This window comes from Mirounga leonina, unplaced genomic scaffold (assembly GCF_011800145.1).
Source record: "Mirounga leonina isolate KUSES-001 unplaced genomic scaffold, KU_Mleo_1.0 Mir_151, whole genome shotgun sequence".
Classification (NCBI taxonomy): domain Eukaryota; kingdom Metazoa; phylum Chordata; class Mammalia; order Carnivora; family Phocidae; genus Mirounga; species Mirounga leonina.
Genome location: NW_023270377.1, coordinates 6,051,353 through 6,070,071, shown reverse-complemented (window position 1 = coordinate 6,070,071; position 18,719 = coordinate 6,051,353). Strand labels below are relative to the sequence as shown.

Sequence of the window (18,719 nt, the reverse complement as noted above, 5' to 3'; positions counted from 1 at the left end):
CCCAGATCGGTAAGAAACAAGGCCAATGAAAGAGAGTCCTGAGAGGACACTTGAAAGGCCAGTACCCCAGAAACACAAACCGCAATACGTTTCACACCTCCCCCCAACACCCCACACCCCCTGGAGTGGTGCCCACTGGTGGCAGTAATGTGGGAAAGGGGATCTCTTCTATCACTGGACAGAGCGCTAACTGGAATAGCCATTTGGGAAAGCGGTTTGGCAACAATTAGAGAAGTTGAAGACACACCTCTCCACGACCAGCTCACCTCCAGATGTATGCCACAGGTGAGCCCACGTACGCACTCAAGGATCGTGGCTGCACACGTCCTTAGAAGCAGACACCCCAGCAGGACCGTGGAGACCAGCTACCTAGACTCTTGAAAAACAAGACACCCACACCCATCAGCTCCTGTCCAGTGCAAACACCTCGTGGTGAAGCCAAGTTGCAGAATACGTGCAGTACTAAACTCTGCATGTTAAAAATACAGACCATCCCACCTACAGTCTATGGCGTCCTTTATTGGCAGATCCTATAAATTACCCAAGACCCATGCCTGAGCTCTTCTACCTTGCCTTCTTCCACTAGATGACACCCAAACCCCTGATATCCCAGCAGTGAGGCCTGGCTGGGCCAGAGAACAGTAGCATGAGCCTGCTGGGTAGGAGGCGGGAGGTGTGGGGGGGCAGGTGGGGGTGTGAGCAAGTGCTTCGTCAGGGACGCCATGTGGCTGCGAGGTTTGGGACCATCCCAGGACTGTCTGAATACAGCACGTTTTTAGCCAAAAACATTAAGATGTTAGGAATTCCTTTTCAGGGGTGAGTTAACGTTTCAATTTTCTACTGCTAATATGGAAGAGACCAAGTCCCTGCTTCTGAATTCAAACCTTAAACCATCATATCTGGGGCTTACACGGGTTTTAGAGCAAACACGGTTCTCTAACGACTGGGAATGGAGAGCTTTCTGAGGATGTGTCTAGATTTTAAAAAGAACACATGGGGAAAATAGACCTATAAAAGATCACATGAAAAATTTTAATTGAGCAACTTTATTCAAATAATTTCTATACCAAGAACTCAGAGTCATTTCAGTGGGACCAGTTTCACTGAAATTTGCTTTGAAGGGCAGATAAGTGAAGCCAGTTCTCACATATTCTTGAGGATTAAACATACACACACAGTAAGGGGGAAGAGGGACAAACTCTTAAAAATAACTTGGTTATACATCTTCAGCGTTCAATTTTTCTAAGTACACAGTCACTTTTCTCTTCCATCTTGAAAGATGTGTTCTTTCCTTTAGAAAAAAAAAAAGACAAGGAAAATGATTTCAGTAAAATTCCACTAGGATTCCTGAGCCACTGAAATCTTACCTGTGTCGTATTTGTCCCACGGCATATACATAAGCATTTGTGGGCCTCTATAGAACACGCCGCCATGCTTAATAAACAGTGTCAAGGATGTAAAAACCCACCGGAGGGTAACCGCCGCCTGGTGGTTACGCCCCCAGGCTTCGGCTCCTGGCCTGGCCTCCCGTGCCTGGGTGGACTCAGGAGCCACGAGGCTTCAGCTACATTCCCTTATTTATAAAATGAGAGACAGAACCCACCTGTTGGATGAGACCTATCTCATCAAGGGTTCGTGTGGGGATTAAGGAGGGAGGGGGTGAGAAGGTTCTACACGGCCTGGCACCCAGAAAGGGACTCAGACGTCAGCCATTAACATTCTTTCTGTAGTCACAGCTCATGAAGATTTGGGCTCTTTCCTCAAGACGTTTATAGTTTAAGTAGAAAAAGAAGAAAAATGTGGAAAATGGTTGAGTATGTTTATATCACAGTTTTAAGACAAAACCCTCCAGGGGGCAGCCACCATGACTTATCAGATTCCAGGGAGGCCAGGAGGGCCCCACAGAGGGCTGAATTCTCCTCCAGGTGCTCCACCGCCCAGCACAAGGCATGGCTCACGGCTGTGACCTTGGCAGGCCGACCCTGCTCCACACGCCCTCGCTGGGCAGGTGAACGAGAGGAGACTGCCAGGCATTGAGAAGGTAGATCTCCTAAGGTGGGAGGGGTGGGTCGGGCGCAGCTGAGGCAGAAGAGGGCGGGGGAGTGACTCCGCCGAGCTCCAGGGGTCGGGTCAGCAGGGCTTGACATGCCAGCAAATCTGGGGACGAGGTGGGCAAAGCCACAGAGGTGAGCCTGAGGGACAGGACGATGCAGAGGACAGGTCAGGAGGAATGCCGCGTGAGCAGGTGCAGGCTTAGGCCAGCGGGGCTGGCTCTCACTTGAGGAGCTGCCTTCGGCGACAACCCCTCTCAACTGAGAAGGAAGGTCATCCTGAGAGGTCACATGGGAGCTTTGCTCTCAAGTCTCCTTGGAGTGCCTGCCGTGATCCCTGAAAGCCTCGACCCCACAGGACTCAGCACGTGGCTCCAACTTACCCTGCTGGTGGTCTGGTTTGAGACGGGCGCAGGCAAAGAGCCCCAGGCCCAGACAAAAGGGAAAGCCCCGTGCTGTGAGGGAAAGAGCAACCAACCCAGTAGGGCCCTGCCCATGGCGGGGCCTTCTGGGGTGTGGGCCTCTCTCCTGGTCTGGCTGGGCCAGGCGGACCCCTCCCTTTTTGCTCCAGCTCCACGTCGGGCCTCACCTAAGGTCCCTGACTTCATTCCTTGACCAGAAAGACCAATCACAACACAGGTCTGCTTATCTGACAAAGGCGATGGCGTGGTTAAGGCCACGGGACATGGCCATCGGGAGGCGCTGCTGGAGAGAGCGGCTTTGGTGTGGCACAGCTAGACGGCAGGCTGAGGAAATGGGAGCAGCCGAAGGATGTGGAAGCAGAAGGAAAAAAGACCAGCCCATGATTCCGGCCTGGAGGAGCCAGCGCCGGCCACCACGCGTTGCGCTCATGCAGGAAGGATGAGCACCCAGCCCCAGCTGCAGCCAAAGCACGCTAAGGTTTTCGGAAATACTCTCTGAGAGGGGAGCCATGGGGGTCTGAACGCTGAGAAGCGTGAGGAGGCCAAGGCAGGGAAGGACCAGCGGGGTCACTCAGGGGTGGCGACAGTGACAACTCGGGGCTCATCTCTGAGAGGAACGCACCTGTCCCTGGGAGGGATCATAGCGGGGGAAAGAGAACACGGGACGTTTAGGGCAGATGTGGTCCATCTGAACGGCCGCCGAGGGGGGCCTCCCATCTGCTGGGGGCCAGGAGGGAGGAGAAGTTGTCGACGCGGCCTCACCTGCCCACACCACCAACGCATAAAACCCCAAACGTGCGCTCACTCAGAAGAGTCACATCATCCGAATCCTGGCCTGGGACAGAGGCGGGCACTGGAAAGCCTGGCGCTCATGGGAAGACGCTAAACAACCCACAGTGACTTGCTCCACCCCACCTTCTTGTATTTCGCCTCCCAGGAGAATGGCGCATGCATGTTGAGTGGTCCGCACAAACCAGACCGTGGGACGAGGTGGGACCTCCATGCCGAGCACAGAGATCGTGCGCAGGGCAGCAGCATGTGGCCCGAGCCAGCCGCCCCTGCTGGCCCCGTTAGGGAATCCAGAAATAAAAGCAAAGTCACTATTTGCAGATCAGTTCTGCTTTACGACGGCTATTTTCTGAGTGAGACCAGGATTGGCTGGGAAGGACACAGTTTGACAAGGACAGACAGAGCACCCTAGTGAGGCTTTTTAGGAAAGTCCCCTAAGTGCATTGCAGTGGGAAAGGTGTAAAATGTTCCCGGTAAGAACACTTTCAGCCCCACCCTGATGCATCTTACACATGCCCAGGTTCTGGATATAAACGCTCCTTTCAGAGGAAGGGAAAGAATTTGGGAGAAAGTTTGGAGAACGGACACAGAAGAATCCTACTGTAAAACACCCACATTCAACCAACAGGAACGCACCTTCTTTTCCCAGGGGGGCTGTCGGGAGCTGGCTGCTCGATGGCTCGGCCCAGCACATGCGATGGATCCTGGGAGTTGGCCCACTGTCCATACAGCAGGGAATCTGATAATCGGCGTCTCTTCGGAGGGGACTGGAGGCCCCTCGGGGCAGCGAGCCCAAAGCACATAGACGGTTGGGCCTCAAGTGTGGTCGAGCCCAGAGGACTTTCTACGCTCCACTGGGGTGATGCTGACAGCTTCGGGGGATCCTGGAAGCCAGCGTCTGGGTCTGATTTTTCCAGGGTGCCTCCTTTGGGACACTGAACTTGCACACTTGCTCTCTCTGGAGATGTTCCACCACGTAAAGGGGCCTGTATCCGCTGCGGTGACTGTCGGCAATACTGTTGATAGAACTTGTCAAATTTTTCCTTTATTTCGTTGTAACGACTCCTTCCACAGAGCAGAGGCCGTCCGCCTGCTACGGAAGCAGTTTTGCTGGGTGATACGGACTTTCCAAGTGTTTGAAGACTGTTTGCTTGAAAAAGAAGGTCAAGTGTCTGCTCCGAGCAGCCTGGGCCCTGCACGGAGCTGGTCTCTGAAAGCGAGGGAGGGGCACCCCTCTTCGGTGGGCATCTCGCTGCTCCAATAGCTCGTTCACCCAGGTCTCCGAAAGCCTCATGGAACCTCCTAGCTTCTGCTCTGCTGAAAGGCCCGCTGAGCCCGCGGGAGTCGAAGCTCGCGGGATCGCCCCCATACACGGCCACAGCCGAGGGTCCCGGGAGGCAAGTCAGGCAGGGCTGCTTCCCGGGACGTGGGCAATATTCCTGATGAAGCTTATCAAATTTGATTTCAATTTCCCTGTAACGATTCCCTCCCTTGCCTGGCAGTATTCTGGGTCTGGAAATGATTTTTACAGGAGAAATTAACCATTTTAGTGCCATAAGTCTATTTTCCTGACCACGATGATGCACTGCACTGGCTCCTCCGTATGTCGACAAAGAACACCTCCGGGGCATTAAACTCCGCAACCCCTTAAGCTCCTTCCAACTTGGATCTAATTCGCGGCTTTCGGGTTTGTTTACTTCAGGGAAAGCTTTTTCCAGTTTTAAACCCACCTTCTGGTCAGAAGCATCTAGTAAGTTCTCGCAATCTCTTAACACTTCCCCGTCCCTCAGTGGCTCAGAACAGGGTGGGAGTGTCTCCTGGGAACCCCTTCGAGAGGGCCCGCCTCCTCGGCAATGCGTCCTGTTCATTCTGTTCTTACACTTGTGCCTCCTTCTGGAGCTCCAGCTGTGAGCGATGAACGATGTTTTGGTGGAGATGATGCACGACGGCTTTGTGCTCAGCAGCCGGCTCATCGAGTGCAGCATGCCCGCGTACAGGTCGCTGATCGTCACATCACAGATGTTGTCGGCCTCGAAGGCTGGGCTGCTTGAGGAGCTGTTCCCCCCGGCCCCCGGTAACGAGAGACTGTCACTTCTAGGCACGATGGCCAGGTCTGCCGAGCAGGGGTGTGAAGGATCACACTCTCTGGGACGTGAAGCTGGCTTGACTGGGCCGCCAGGACTCCTTCCAGACACACAGCCACGGCTTCCTGGAGGAAAACACACATAAGGTAAAGTGCCACTGTTCAAGACTGTCATCTCAGAGACCACGGAACTAAAGGGTGGAGGGTGACGAGGCTTTTTTAAGCAATACAAAAAAGCAAGAGAAAAATTCCATGAAAATGTGGGGATAGATTCTTCTCAGAGATTTCTTTCTAGCTATCAAACTTAAATTTCAATACTTTCCACCCAAATTTCCCCAATGGGGTCTTTCCTCCCCAGGTGATGGTGTACATGTCGGATGCCTTTTCAAAGTCTCAGGAGAAACCAATGACACTGTTTACCTGCGGGGCTGGGGGGTGGGGAAGACACAGGACTCCCAGATACACCCCTTCGTGCAGATTTGACTTCCACATCATGTGCAATGTTTTATGTATTTAAAAAATAAAATTAAACCAAGAAGGATAGGGAGAACTCTAAAAGTGAAAACAGATCCAGAAAGAACTCAAGTGCTTATCAAATTGATGGTAACGGAAAGAGGGAAGAGAATCCAAATGACTTTGAACACCATACTCAAAACACGTAGCCTCAGTGGGATACTGAGGATCAAAGAGCTGCTTGGAACTCCAGAACCTTCTTTAGCAGGTTGCCAAGCAAGTGGTAGCAGGGGCCGTGACTCTGAAATGGCTTCGCGCCACATGACCAACCAGACGAACGGAGGGTTGTGGTGCTGGCAATCACTGGGGGTGGGGGCAACCGTGGAGTCAGGGTGAGGGCACGAAGTGCTCAAAACATGGGACGGGCCAAAGGACGTGGAAGCCAGTGAGAAGGGCTCCTGCAGCCTACATGTGGGACAACTTGAGCATCAGTGGCTTCTAACACGTGTGAATTAAAAAAAAAAAAGTTCAGGGACTTGTATTGATTCTAGAAAAGTTTTTTGTTTTTTTTAAAGTAAAGCCATGTGGGGATAAAGGAACAAAATTCAGGAAAGAAGTGAGACTGTGCTTGTTTATGGAAGAATGCCAACAGGTGTACCCAGGAGGAAAGGCAGGACCGGGAGAGGGAGGGTTTGCTGCATGGACTCAGGCAGGTATTAGGGCCCGACGCCAAAACCGCGGGGTGGGGGGGTCTGTGGGGAACCAGGCAATCTCAGAGGGGCACCCACAGATGACTCTGAGGAAGTGAGAAACCTGGAGGGTCCTCCCTTAGCTAAGTGCCCAGGCTCGAGCGTCACCAACAATGGGACAGGGTGACGGGCCATCCTCGGAGAACACATCGTCACCTATGCAGTGTTTTTGCCAAAAATGGTTAACATGAACTTAGCCTTGAGAAAGTCCAGAGGAGTCCAAATTGAGGGACGTTCTGCAAAACTACCGGTGGCCGGGACGATTCAGGAAAGTCGTGACAGGAGACAGCCCAGGAGCCTTCTAGCCTGCGGGGACAGCTACACCCTGGCCTGGGCCGGGGTTTCCCTGTTCTTAGGAGACCGGGGGGCACTTAGGGACAGCACATAAGTGAAAGCAAGTCGATGTGCACGGTATGGGTGTGTGGGAGCAGTGGGTGGATAAGCAAATGCCACAAAACGTGGATTGTTACATGCAAGCAAAGGGTGTTTATCGTAGGAGTCCTGAGTTTCCGGAGATTCAAAGTTTCAGAACGGCACATTGGGATAAAGAGCTAATCAGTACTTAGCATGCCAGAGTCTTAGGGGAAAAAAGGCAGTTCATTGGTTAAATGTGACTGATTTACGTATGAAGTGCTGGTGTCTCTGTTTATGTCAATGAAACATGCACGTGAGCAAAAGGGACACGGTTCACGCAAAGTTTCTTTGTCGTGCTCACCATGGGCAGGCCTGGCAGGTGAGGCCCAGGAAGGGGTCGGTGTCACACGGGTGTCCTCTCCATCTCCGTCATCAGTACACTGAAATCAAAGCACATGATTTTAACATGTGGGGGCGTCCTGAGACGCCCCCCACCGCCAGCGCTGTGCCCCGCGGGATGGCGTGAGGAGCCGCTCCTCCCCAACCGCAGGCCGTGCATCTGAGCTTGGCAGCAGACGTGACAAGTGTGACCACAATCACAGTGGCTGCAGCCTCCAGCGGTGGTCGGAAGAGGTGTCTGAGTAAAATCTGGGAGCTTGCTCCACGTGGTCCCCAGGGGCCCCCCAGAGGGCCACTGCTGCCATGGACCGCCCCCCGCTGCTCTAGGATAAAGGGAAAGGCCGTTTCCAGTACATCCACCCGTTCGATGGTCCTCAGCCACGGCCTTCTCACTGGCCAGCAGCACAATAAGATAAGGTATATGTTCCTGTGAAGTTTGCTGCCTTCGAGATAAAGGACTCAACCCACCACCCGTACCTCCTACTTACTGGACACGAAAATGTCCTTTCTCTATGAGGAGATCCTGACAGAACTTCGAAAGCTAGAGATGGCGTCCTTGTTCTTTGTGGGGCCAAGCTCTGGGAGACTGGCTGCGGAGGAGCGCAGTGGGCACCCACCCCGGGCGAGGGCCCGGCAGGGCAGGCCAGACCCCAGCATGAACCCCCCGCCACACAACCTCAGATCAGGTGCAGCGGACACCTTGCTGCCAATGCCCGGTCACCCCAGAGCCGCGGGGAGGTGGGAGCTCTCGCCTCCCCGTCACTGCCCCCAACGTGGGGCCCCTTACATTTCTAGGAGCTGCCCCAGAACAGAGAGCAATGGAGGGTGCACCCCATGAGTTTCCCTGATGGCCGCTGATCCCGGGGACCCAAGCGCTTCCTCAAGAACGGAAGACTGCAAGCCCGGGAATGAAATGGTTTATACACTTGCTCAGGAGGCTCCTTCTGGGCCCCACGGAGGGTGAACAAGAACCTGATTAATGGACCTTCAGTTATCAGCAGATGCATGCCGGGAAGCACGTTACCTCTGAACACCCTTCATCCTGGAGCAGTGCATCCACTTGGGTCAAGTATTTCCTCCTCAACTCGTTTTTCAAAGGGCTCCAAGGCACTGCAGGCTGATGAAGAAGGGAATCAGTATTCGTAAGAGCTTTTGGGTCTGGTTGGGCTCTTGGGTTCTGGAACAAACTGGCAAGTTAATTAATTGCACATCGGTAAATGAAGGTCCTCAAAGTCACTTTTCGCTCCTTGCTGTTCGTGCAAAGTGGTCCAGACCCTCTGAAAAGCCACCTGACCCAGAAATCGAACTTGAGATAATTTACCCAGTGGCAACCATCCAAAAGAAAGTAAAAAAAAGACAAAAAAAAAAGAAGCCTGTGGAGGTTTAGGACAGCATTACTAGAACAGAAAATAATTTAAAACAATCTGAATATTCTCAGGTGAGTTCAGGACTCAACTATGAGAATCAGCCCCGATCAGTACATTCAAGATGCTCGCATTTGGCTCAGGAGGGAGAACAGCTGCCTCTCCATTCGCCTTCTGCCTCGCGCCGGGGAGAGGGCGTCTCGACCTTCACTCTGCACCCGAGTGGGATGCAGATGGGGCATAACACAAACATACATTGTCCAGAGTGTTCCTTATTGCTGGGGCCACCTACTTCCCCTTCACAGCCGCCCCTATGTAATACTTCACAAAGTACCCACGCTCCTCCCCCAGGGTCACGACCCACTCTAGTTAAACACTAGAAAGTCACACATCGGGTATATGGGCAAACTCTGCATGAAAAGAGCAATTTTAGAGAAAACCCACACACTAGCTATTCCAGCATCTGACACTGGGGCCAGGAAAGATGCTCCTCTAGACTATGTTCTTTGTGTATTCTCGTGTATCCCAGTGGAGGGAAGGTGAGATCCTCCTGATGGATGGGGAGGAAATAGGTGGTTCTGGGACCACTAGGGCCACTCTGGGGGGCAGACAGAACAACGGCCTGAAGACATGACCTCGTGACCACATGGGCTTCCAAGGGCTGATCTGGAAATACCTCCCAGAAACAACCTCCTTATGACATTGCCTCTTCGGGCAAAGGCCAGCTTAGAGCCTAACTTTCAATATCGCGTGCTCGGTCAAAGGCCTGGGCACATTGTGAATTGTGATTGTTCTATGTGCAGACAGAACATCATCCAACGGGTATGAAAGTTCAGTAAACCGAGCTTGAAGCGGGGGCAGTGACAGTTGCCGCATGCTAGACAGAAGGAGCCCCTCGCTGCCTTGGGGCATCTGAAGGAGGACCAGAGACATGAGGGGTAGTATTAGCAAAGAGTGAGCCTCTAAAGAGGACAAGAAAGACACTGGAAATGAGGATGTGCCCTGGTACCCCCGAGCCCCGGCTCGGTCCCTTTATTCCAACAGGCAGGTCTTACCATGAAGGACCCAGCAATCACATCTTCCTGATATAAAGATGTATCATCATTGCTTATTGAATCTAAAAGCAAAAAAAGGAAATCTAAATCAGCATTTTAAAGAAAGCTTGCATTTTCCTCTTAAGGATAGTTTTTGCACCACTAGAGTATGTTCTAGGGTGCTCCCTTTAATAAGGACATGGCCATCTGTCGCTGTCCTGATTACTAGTAATGCAACAAACCCACTCTGGTTTTTAAAACAGCCTTGGAAGAAGTCCTAGTGAGGGATCTGGACTTTAGACGCTGTACCAGGGACCCGTGCCCCTCCCGACCCTGCCGCCTAGCACAGGGACACTCACCCATATCAGAACAGGAATATGACCAGAGAAGCAGCTTTCTTTTTTCTTTTTTTTTTTTTTTTTAAGATTTTATTTATTTATTTGAGAGAGAGAGAGTGTGTGCAGGAGCAGGGGGAGGGGCAGAGGGAGAAGGAGAAGCAGACTCCTTGCTGAGTGCGGAGCCCAACGTGGGGCTCGATCCCAGGACCCTGAGATCATGACCTGAGATGAAGGCAGACGCCCAACCGACTGAGCCACCCAGGTGCCCCTGGAGAAGCATTCTATCACCTCGAGCTCCTTCAGTGGCCTCTGATTCTAGGGGCTCAGTCCTTCTGGCCCGTGCTGTCCTATTCCGTGATGACGTAAAGTTCCCTACCTGCTGTCTGCTATGTCAGCCACTGGCCACAGTGGCTGGTGAACACTTGGAATGTGGCTCATGAGGACAGGGAACTTAATGATTAAATTTTATTTAATTTTCAATTCATTTGAATAGCCATAGGCAACGAATGCCACCATGCTGGACAGTGCAGCTCTCGGATAAACGATTTCTAATTGTTTCAAATGGTCCAGAAACTCATGGACCTAAGGATTTATGGAGTTGAAATTGGGATCAAAGAGTAAACACCTTCATTTAGGTTTTTCTAGTCCTACTGGGCAAGACCACCCAGTGTTCCCCCGAAGGACTGAACCCATTTTACAGCTGGCCCGGAGGGCTGGGCAGAGCGCACAAAGCCTGGGGAGGACCAGTGCCGACAGGAGATGGGGGTTTCGGACCAGTTACAAAGTCTGACATTACAGACATACCGTCTGGTTAACTGCTACCCGGAGAGGAGCCGGTGTATGGAGCCTGGGTGAAGGAGGGGGTCTGTTCTGATCTGGGGGTCAGGGGGCTTCCTGGGGGCAGTGAAACATGGCAGGCAGGTCAGGATTCTGCTCTTTATCCTAAGAGCAATAGGAAGTCACCGCAGTGCTTTGAGCAGAGAAGCAGCGTGACCAGATGGGCGCGGTCACAGATGCCAGGGGGCAGGGCTGGTACTGTGGGGGGTGCAGTGGGACACGGGGGCAGAGCCGCGCGAGGGATGGGGGGAGACAGAGGCACAGGAGGGTGACATCTTGGGTAAGAGGGAGGGAGGGGCTGGGTTTCTGGCTCATCCTACAGATGTGCCGAGGGCAATGCTGCTGGGTTGACCTTTTCAGTTTAGATGTGCCAAGTTTAGACAAAGTATTCAGGAAGAGAAGCTGACAGGGTCTGGGCTGGAGGTCCAGAATGAGGGGCTCAGACCAATCTCAAGAAAGGGCATCTGGTGGAGAGGGAAGGTGGGCTGGCAGGACGGGAGAGAAAGAAGAAAATCCACAGGACCACCGGCTAATGCCAGGATTTCCAGAAGCTTCAAATGCTACCAAGAGGGCACTGGGACAGAAGCCACAGAATACCGATGGGTCAGCAATGGGGTGGTTGGGACCACTGAGAGTTACGCCTCCAGATGGAGTCGGGAGCCAGAATGGAGCTGGTGGAGTGCATGGCAGGTGGTAAGCATGAGCAGCCCCTACAAGTTGGGTTGTGAAGGGAAGTTGAACCAAGGCAGGTGACTAGAGAGGGGCGCGGGGCGGGGAGACTGGTCAACTATGCTCTGTGTGCTTGAGGTGAAATCTGAGCCTGTTCAACACCGACGGGCTGCGCCCAGGGCAGAGGGAGACACCAAAGAGAGAAAGACGGCGGTGATCGACAGATTCCCCAGAAAGCCGGCTGGGTCAGGGTTTGGGCAGCAGGACTGGTCTGGGAAAGGAAAGGAGGCCCCTCTGAGGACAAGGAAGGAGGACAAGGTGATGCAGAGGCAGGAAGACGTCACACAGAAGTCAGCAGTTCAAACACTGCCCTGTGGGACAAATCTGAAGTCTCATGAAATTCCTGAGATTAATTTTTTTAAGGGGGGGGCGATAAGTTAAGAAACGAACGGGAGGGTGCACGTCCATTCTTCAAGAAGGTTTGAGTGCTGTTTAGGCGTCATGTACCATGGATGTAACTGAGCAAGACAGAAGGAAGTAGCAGGCACTTTAAGACACTCTGGTTTTTGGGCGCCTGGGTGGCTCAGTTGGTTAAGCGACTGCCTTCGGCTCAGGTCATGATCCTGGAGTCACGGGATCGAGTCCCACATCAGGCTCCCTGCTCGGCGGGGAGTCTGCTTCTCCCTCTGACCCTCCCCCCTCTCATGCTCTATCTCATTCTCTCTCAAATGAATAAATAAAATATTTAAAAAAAAAGAAAAAAAAAAAAAAGACACTCTGGTTTTTAAAACTGCCTTGGAAGAAGTCCTAGTGAGGGATCTGGACTTTAGATGCTGTACCAGGGACCCGTGCCCCTCCCGTCCCCGCCGCCCAGCACAGGGACACTCACCCACTGCCAGGACCCGTGTGCCAGGCACGGGAGGCGCCGGACCTCTGGCGCTCGCCTCCGCGGGGCTGCCGCCACTCCTGCTGACCGTCTCGACTGGGGAGTCCTCAAAAGCACAGAAGTGGATCAAGGCAGGCTCGATTCAGTAATAACACACTTCAAAGCCGCTGTGAAGTAACAACCCTATAGTCCTTCCTTTAGCATGTGAGAGAACAGGGTTTCGCGCACTTCTGTTCTAGTACTTTCCCGCATAAAGGACCTTGAGACTCCCCGTCGATTGGAGGGGCCCCCCTCAGAGAAGGAACGGCTCTCTTCCTCTGGGTGTGCCCTGGGCTACTACTCCCAGAGCCACTGGGATGGTGAGGGACAGAGCAGGGGAAGCGAGGAGAAAAGGCGGGAATGCAGGGGCCAGACCGCAGCCCAGGTGTGGTGGCAACACAGAACCCAGAAATCTGAGAGGCCGTGAGGGACTTCCTGTGACCTCGTCTGTGACCCTGTGTGTGTGAAGCCAGCTCTCAGGGGCAGTCAGCCGTCCTGACCAGGACTCACGCTGCAGAGGGCGGCCGGCAGGCCACGTGCTTCTCTCCGCAGCCTGGTCTCTACCACCGGCCTCGCTAACAATCCTGACAAATGCCCTCAATGGGTTCTCATTAGCAAAACCTGAGAATTCAAGACACCAGACTGGCTAAAGTATCTTAGGAACTCCCCCGCCCTGCAAGAACAGGAGTGAGAATGTGGTGAGGCCTGTCCCTTCAGGGATGATCCTGAGGTGTCACCTCAGATCAGGGGGCGTTTGTGGCTGGCTGTGAACACAGCGTGGTAACTGAATCTTGCCTTGGGGAATGTCGCCTCCTTTGCCTCAGGTAAGAAGGGACTGAACCACCTAGAACAGACAGGAGAGACTGGAGGGGCCTCTGGAGCTGTTTCGTGGCTGCCGTGTCTGGAGGTGAGGCCGAACTTGATTTGAGAACTAGGGGGAAGCAGAGCCATGGGCACTGACCTCCCAGCGACCGGAAGCTCTGGGGGCTACAAAGAGAACCCAGGCCTTGTGTTAGGACCAGACCGACAGGTCAACACACGCACAGCCCACTGTGGCTTACTGCCTCCCACAGCCTCCAGGCACCATCTCGGGGGTGCGGTGGGGGGCAGCTGAGTATCTGGCTGTCTGAGGAAAGAAGGCAGATTTGGGCACAGTCATACACAGTAACTTCAGAGGGGGGGCTTGCAGACATCTGAGTGGTCAGCACAGATGATGCCCAGTTTTCTAATCCTAGGAGAGGAGCTTCCAATTCTATAGACCCCAGGCAGGGGTGCTCCTACACTCCCAGCAAAAACCTTAAATACATGTCCAGATGAAAACACTTGGCTACCGGGGCCATTTAAGCACTGGTCTGATAGGTGGGCATCACTACTCCGCATAATTTAGAGTGCGAATCCTTTGACCTGATAATCGCACTTCCTGACAGCTATTATATAAGGGATAACATTGGCGCTGGGAAGAGACAAGGATGGTCCTCCAAGGAGTACTTCTAACAGGGGTCTTATAAATAAAGTTTCACAGGAACACAGCCATGCCTGTTCACATATGGCATATGGGAGCCTTCCCCTCATAATACAGAGCAGAGTAGCTGGAACCACACGGCCAGCAAAGCCTCAAATACTTCTCACCTGGCCCTTCGTCAGAAGTGTGCTGATCCCAATTTATAATAAAGGAAGGTGCAAACAGCTAAATGCCTATCCATGAGAGCAGTTGTAAAAAAAAGGTAATTGAATTATACAGTGGATGATGAAAAGAAATGTTCACAATGTATATTATGTGGAAAAAAAGAGGATAAAAAACATGTATTATGAGCAGGAATTATACTAAAATATCATTAGTGACTATGGAAGTCAGGTTGATTTAATAGTTACATGTACTTCTAACATTTCTGCAACTACATGCATGATGTGTGTGATGAAAATAATCGGGAAGAAATTTTATTTCAGAATTGCTGTTAATGGCTTGGGAATCCTAACCCTGACGTTTTCATTCCGGGGTACAGGCTTCTTGTCTGAGAAACAGTCATTAAGGGGATACCGGACGTCCTTGCAAAAATTACTGTAGCAAGGCTCCGTCCCAGCAGGAAGGCAAGCTGCTGCAGTGTGCGTGGATAAATTCAGGGAAAACCACAGCCGGGTTTTGGAAGGTAGCTCCATGGGAGAAAGAAGTGCAATCCTGCACCCTTTCCCTAATCTCTTCCCCTTGCAGAAGAGAAAAGAGGCCTGTTTCTTTCCTCAGAGGAACTGGGTCGGGTCTTTTCTGCAAGGACCCAACAAAGCAAGCTTGCAGCTGCGGCTGAAGCTGGGGCGGGAGTAGGTTTCTCCCGACGGCCAGCCCTGAACATGGGGCTGTTGTTAAGAGCCCCTCGGCCTACAGCAGAGGGAACGGCGACTGGTCCTCCTGGTACCTGACAAGCAACAGAAGCGAAGCTTCTCAGTAAATCCTTAGAGGAAAATGGGGTAGTTCGGGCGAGAAAGCCAGAGATCAGGAGCCCCGTGGTGACCTCCGGAGGCTCCCGGCGCGGTCACAGCTGAGCCGCACCTTTATTCACATCAGCGTGTGTAGACGATAACATTTGACATTAAATACCTGGATGTGTCCTTTGTTTCTCTCCTTTACTAGTCCTCCGCCCCAAATTCTCAATCCTTCAGAAAAGAAATAAAACAAAAATTACCACTTAAGCAATCCTGACTGCTGAATTTCTGTTCAATCTATGTCAAAGAAAACCAAAGTGACGGGCAAAGGACAGATGTAACACTGAAAGAAAGCCCTACTTCTGATATTCTGTTGTTTTTCATCTTTGTGAGGTTGGAGGTTTTTTTTTTTTAAATTAAGATTAGACAAAAACCTGTCATTAATGTAGGCAGCAGCTCGTCCAATTCTGTCATTAAACCAGAGTTAAACGGGAACAAGGAACACACATAGGCCAAGTATTGTCCTTAAAATAGATATATTGAGAGCAAACTATGTATTGCATATAGACTGGAAACACTGTTTGAAGGCAATCTCTCTATCCCTTGTACAGGGTGCTTTCTGAGGGCAATCTATATGTACAGAGCACGGCCCAAGCATGCAGGTGAGCACTGAGATATGGGAGTCCTGCCACTTACTAGCTAGCAGGACCTGGACAAGAATACTTAATCTCTCCCTAAACCTCCCTTTGCTCCCAGGTAAATTCAAAGTGAATAAGAAGGGATCGTTGGTGGGGCGCCTGGGTGGCTCAGTCGATTAAGCGTCTGCCTTCGGCTCAGGTCACGATCCCAGGGTCCTGGGATTGAGCCCTGCATCGGGCTCCCTGCTCGGCGGGGAGCCTGCTTCTCCCTCTCCCTCTGCCTGCCTGCCTACTGATGATCTCTCTCTCTCTGTCAAATAAATAAACAAAATCTTAAAAAAAAAAAGAAGGGATCGCTGGGTTGAGATTGTTCCTACTGATTAATAGCAAACCTTTGCATGGTGCTTACAATGTCCCAGGCTCTATTCTAAACACTGCTCATGTATATCACATTTAGTATTTACAACTCACTTCTATGGAACTTGTGGAGTACTCCTAACTCCCTAGGGGGTAGGCACTCACCAAGTTCATTGTACAGATGGAGACACAGAGGCAAGATGTAGGTCAAGTCACCAAGCCCAGGCCGCTTAGCCAAGTGGTGGGGCCAGGCTGTGAACCCAGGGGAGTGACTCTCTGTGCTCCTGCCCACTGTGCCATGCGGCCTTTCCAGAACAGAGTGATGCTGAGCAAATGTGCTGAGTCAAGTCAAGGTTTTGCCGGTGTGGTTAAGTGACATGGAGCTACTTCCTTAACCTCCTTCTGCTGCATCTCTGCTAGGAAACAATGATCCTAAGAACAGTACCCACCTCAAGTGTTGCTGAGAATCAAAAACATGAGACTCTCAGAAGCATAGGGCACACGGTTAGCTGTCAACCCATGTGGACAACTATTATTCCCCTACTGTCTTCAGCATCATCAGCGTGGGTGTTAGCTACACTCTACACCCTATGGCGTTGCCTTAAATCGCGAATTCCTGCCACAAGGTGGTCTGCTAGCTCTAATCAGAAAGTACCTCCCCAGGCTAAGCAACAGGTCAGCGGAACTGTGTCATCATCAGCCAGGAGCACCTTAGATCTACTGAATCTGCACCCAGCACTGCTGCCAGAGGCCCCAGAAATCTGTGTTTTAACGAGCTCTCCAGGAGGCCTTGGTGCTATAAAGTCTGAGTGCCCTCAAGCTGTTCGATGCTTCAATTACTGTTCTCCTCAAACTGGAGTCAGAGTGAGTTTCACTGGTGGAGTTAGTGGTGCTCTAGGTATATGGAGGGGCCAAAATACTCCCGGCACTGCCCATCCTTGCGGAGACAGTGCATAGGACCAGAGTGAAGCCTGCTGATGGCACCCTTAGGAATGATTCCTACGTGGCCCTGTGTCCTGCCCTCCGGTTAGATTTTCATCGCCTGACACGACACCTGATCTCAGCCAAAGGGCCAAGAAGCGATTGTCATCGCCCGACAGAGACCAGAGAGTAAGTGAAACCTGGAGCTGGAATATCTTAGCTTCTGTCTTCATGAACTTTCTACACAAGGTGCGGCTGGCTCACCTAAAAAGGCAGACAGTTAACACTTTAACTTCAGAAGCTGATCCTATGAAACTTTTAGTGCCTGTCTGTCCAGTGCACAGCAGAACTGGATCTGAGATTTGCCTTCATTAGTAGGTCAGAATGAGCTGGTAATCAGACTGAGTGGGTGGAACTGACCTCTTAACCTAGTTACCAAAGAGAATCCATGAGATTTAAGTCAGCTTACAGCATCAGCCACTAAACAGAATGGCTCCTTCTCCCTACATTCAGGTCAAGTTCCAAGTGCTCAGAACCTCGAAGAGGACAGTTAATACTCCAAGTCAAATAAGTCAAATAAGAGTCCATAGGGGTGTTTACTAGGGCCAGGCCCTGTTCCAAGAGCTCCACAAGCATGCTTATGTGACTTACAACATCCCCACCAAATAACCCACTGGACAGATGAAGAAAAAGAGGCACAGCCTCCACTGTTAAAGCACCAGCCTAAGCGGACAGGCTGAGTGGCCAGGCAGGGGCATTTTTAACCAGCGTGCATCTATGCGTCCGCAGAATTCTGTTTTAACAAGTAATTCTGCCGGAAATTAGTAATTTAAGTATCTTACAGGTTCAAGGGAATTAGTAATGTTTTAGTTGCTACTAGGTGAACAAGGTTTATTTTCATAAGAGAGCAAGGACAGCATTTCAAACTCGGGGAAGACGCTGTTCTGGTCACACTCTTAACTGTAAATATTCAGAAGGTGGGAATGACTCCGTACCCTGGGGTGTCTCATAGGTCAGCGTGGACATCTGCACCAGCGGGGCATCCTCGAAGGGCTGGTTGTACTGCGGAAGAGACAGGGGCGTCCCCTCAGGTCCGAGGGCCACGAGGAGGTCCCGACCCGGGCGAAGGAGGCGCCAGCGCGAGGCTGGAAGTCTGGAGGACCCCCCAAACCCAGCTCCCTCCCTCTCGCCCCCCAACCACCTCCCCCCTCCCCCCAACCCTCCAATCCCATCTCCCCAACCCCGCTTCCTCCTCTCCACCCCCGTCTCCCCTGCCCTTCCCGCCCTGTTGGCCCCGCGCTCGGCCGCCTCCATCCTTACCCCAGCCCCCAACCCCGTTCTCCTCCATCGGCCTCGCGCCCCGACTCCCCCACTCCAGTGGGCCTGTGCGGAGGGGCGTACCTTTTCTATCAGTCGCTGCATGTGCCTCTGGAAGCGGCGGCGGCTGTCCCGGAGCTGCCAGAGCAGCGCGTCCTCCCCCAGCAGCTGGTCCTCCATGGTTTCACCGAGACCCACGCCCGAAGCAGAACGGCAGCCCGCGCCCCGGTTCAAATAGCGACTCCCGCCCCTTCTGTGGCCCCTCCGACTGCCTACTGGCCGGCGCGGAGAGGCCGGGCGCTGATTGGGCCTTTCAAACGCATCTACGCATCTTACTCCCGGCCAATCCGCGCCCGAGTTTCCGGCTCGGCCCCGCCTACGCGCAGGGGCGAAAAGGGGAGGGGTGGGGTCTGCCACCGCGCCTGCGTTCCGAGGCGGCCCAGCGGGAGGCCGGCCGGCGAAGCGCCTGTTGGTCGGCGGTGCTGCTCGAGGGTGCTGTGCAATACGTACGGTTCCTCCGTTGTGCGCTTGAGCTGTCCGGGTGACTTGCGGGGTGGGTCTCGCCGCAGTGTGGGGGCCGCCCCTCTCAGGGCCGTGCGCAGTT

The 18,719-nt window shown here is 52.6% G+C and overlaps 1 protein-coding gene across 1 annotated transcript; it reads right to left on the bottom strand.

Annotated features, from left to right (window-relative positions):
• Positions 1–1,030: 1,030 nt before the first annotated feature.
• Positions 1,031–18,295, bottom strand: HJURP (Holliday junction recognition protein). Its single transcript, XM_035006814.1, has 9 exons — positions 18,200–18,295; positions 17,794–17,860; positions 15,058–15,113; positions 12,432–12,534; positions 9,720–9,781; positions 8,325–8,417; positions 7,263–7,341; positions 3,899–5,471; positions 1,031–1,291 (listed from the first exon to the last, which is right to left on the bottom strand). The coding sequence occupies exons 1-9, from the start codon at positions 18,293–18,295 to the stop codon at positions 1,255–1,257; spliced, it is 2,166 nt and encodes a 721-aa protein (XP_034862705.1). The 3' UTR covers positions 1,031–1,254.
• Positions 18,296–18,719: the final 424 nt, after the last annotated feature.

What these genes read in the sequence shown, in the direction of transcription:
- HJURP (XM_035006814.1), bottom strand. Translation starts at nt 18,295, where the DNA reads ATGGAGGACCAGCTGCTGGGGGAGGACGCGCTGCTCTGGCAGCTCCGG. An exon ending in GACCTATGAGACACCCCAGG is followed by an intron (nt 15,114 to 17,793) that starts GTACGGAGTCAT and finishes TCTTTTCTGAAG; the next exon opens with GATTGAGAATTTGGGGCGGA. An exon ending in TGATTGCTGGGTCCTTCATG is followed by an intron (nt 8,418 to 9,719) that starts GTAAGACCTGCC and finishes CTTCTTCATCAG; the next exon opens with CCTGCAGTGCCTTGGAGCCC.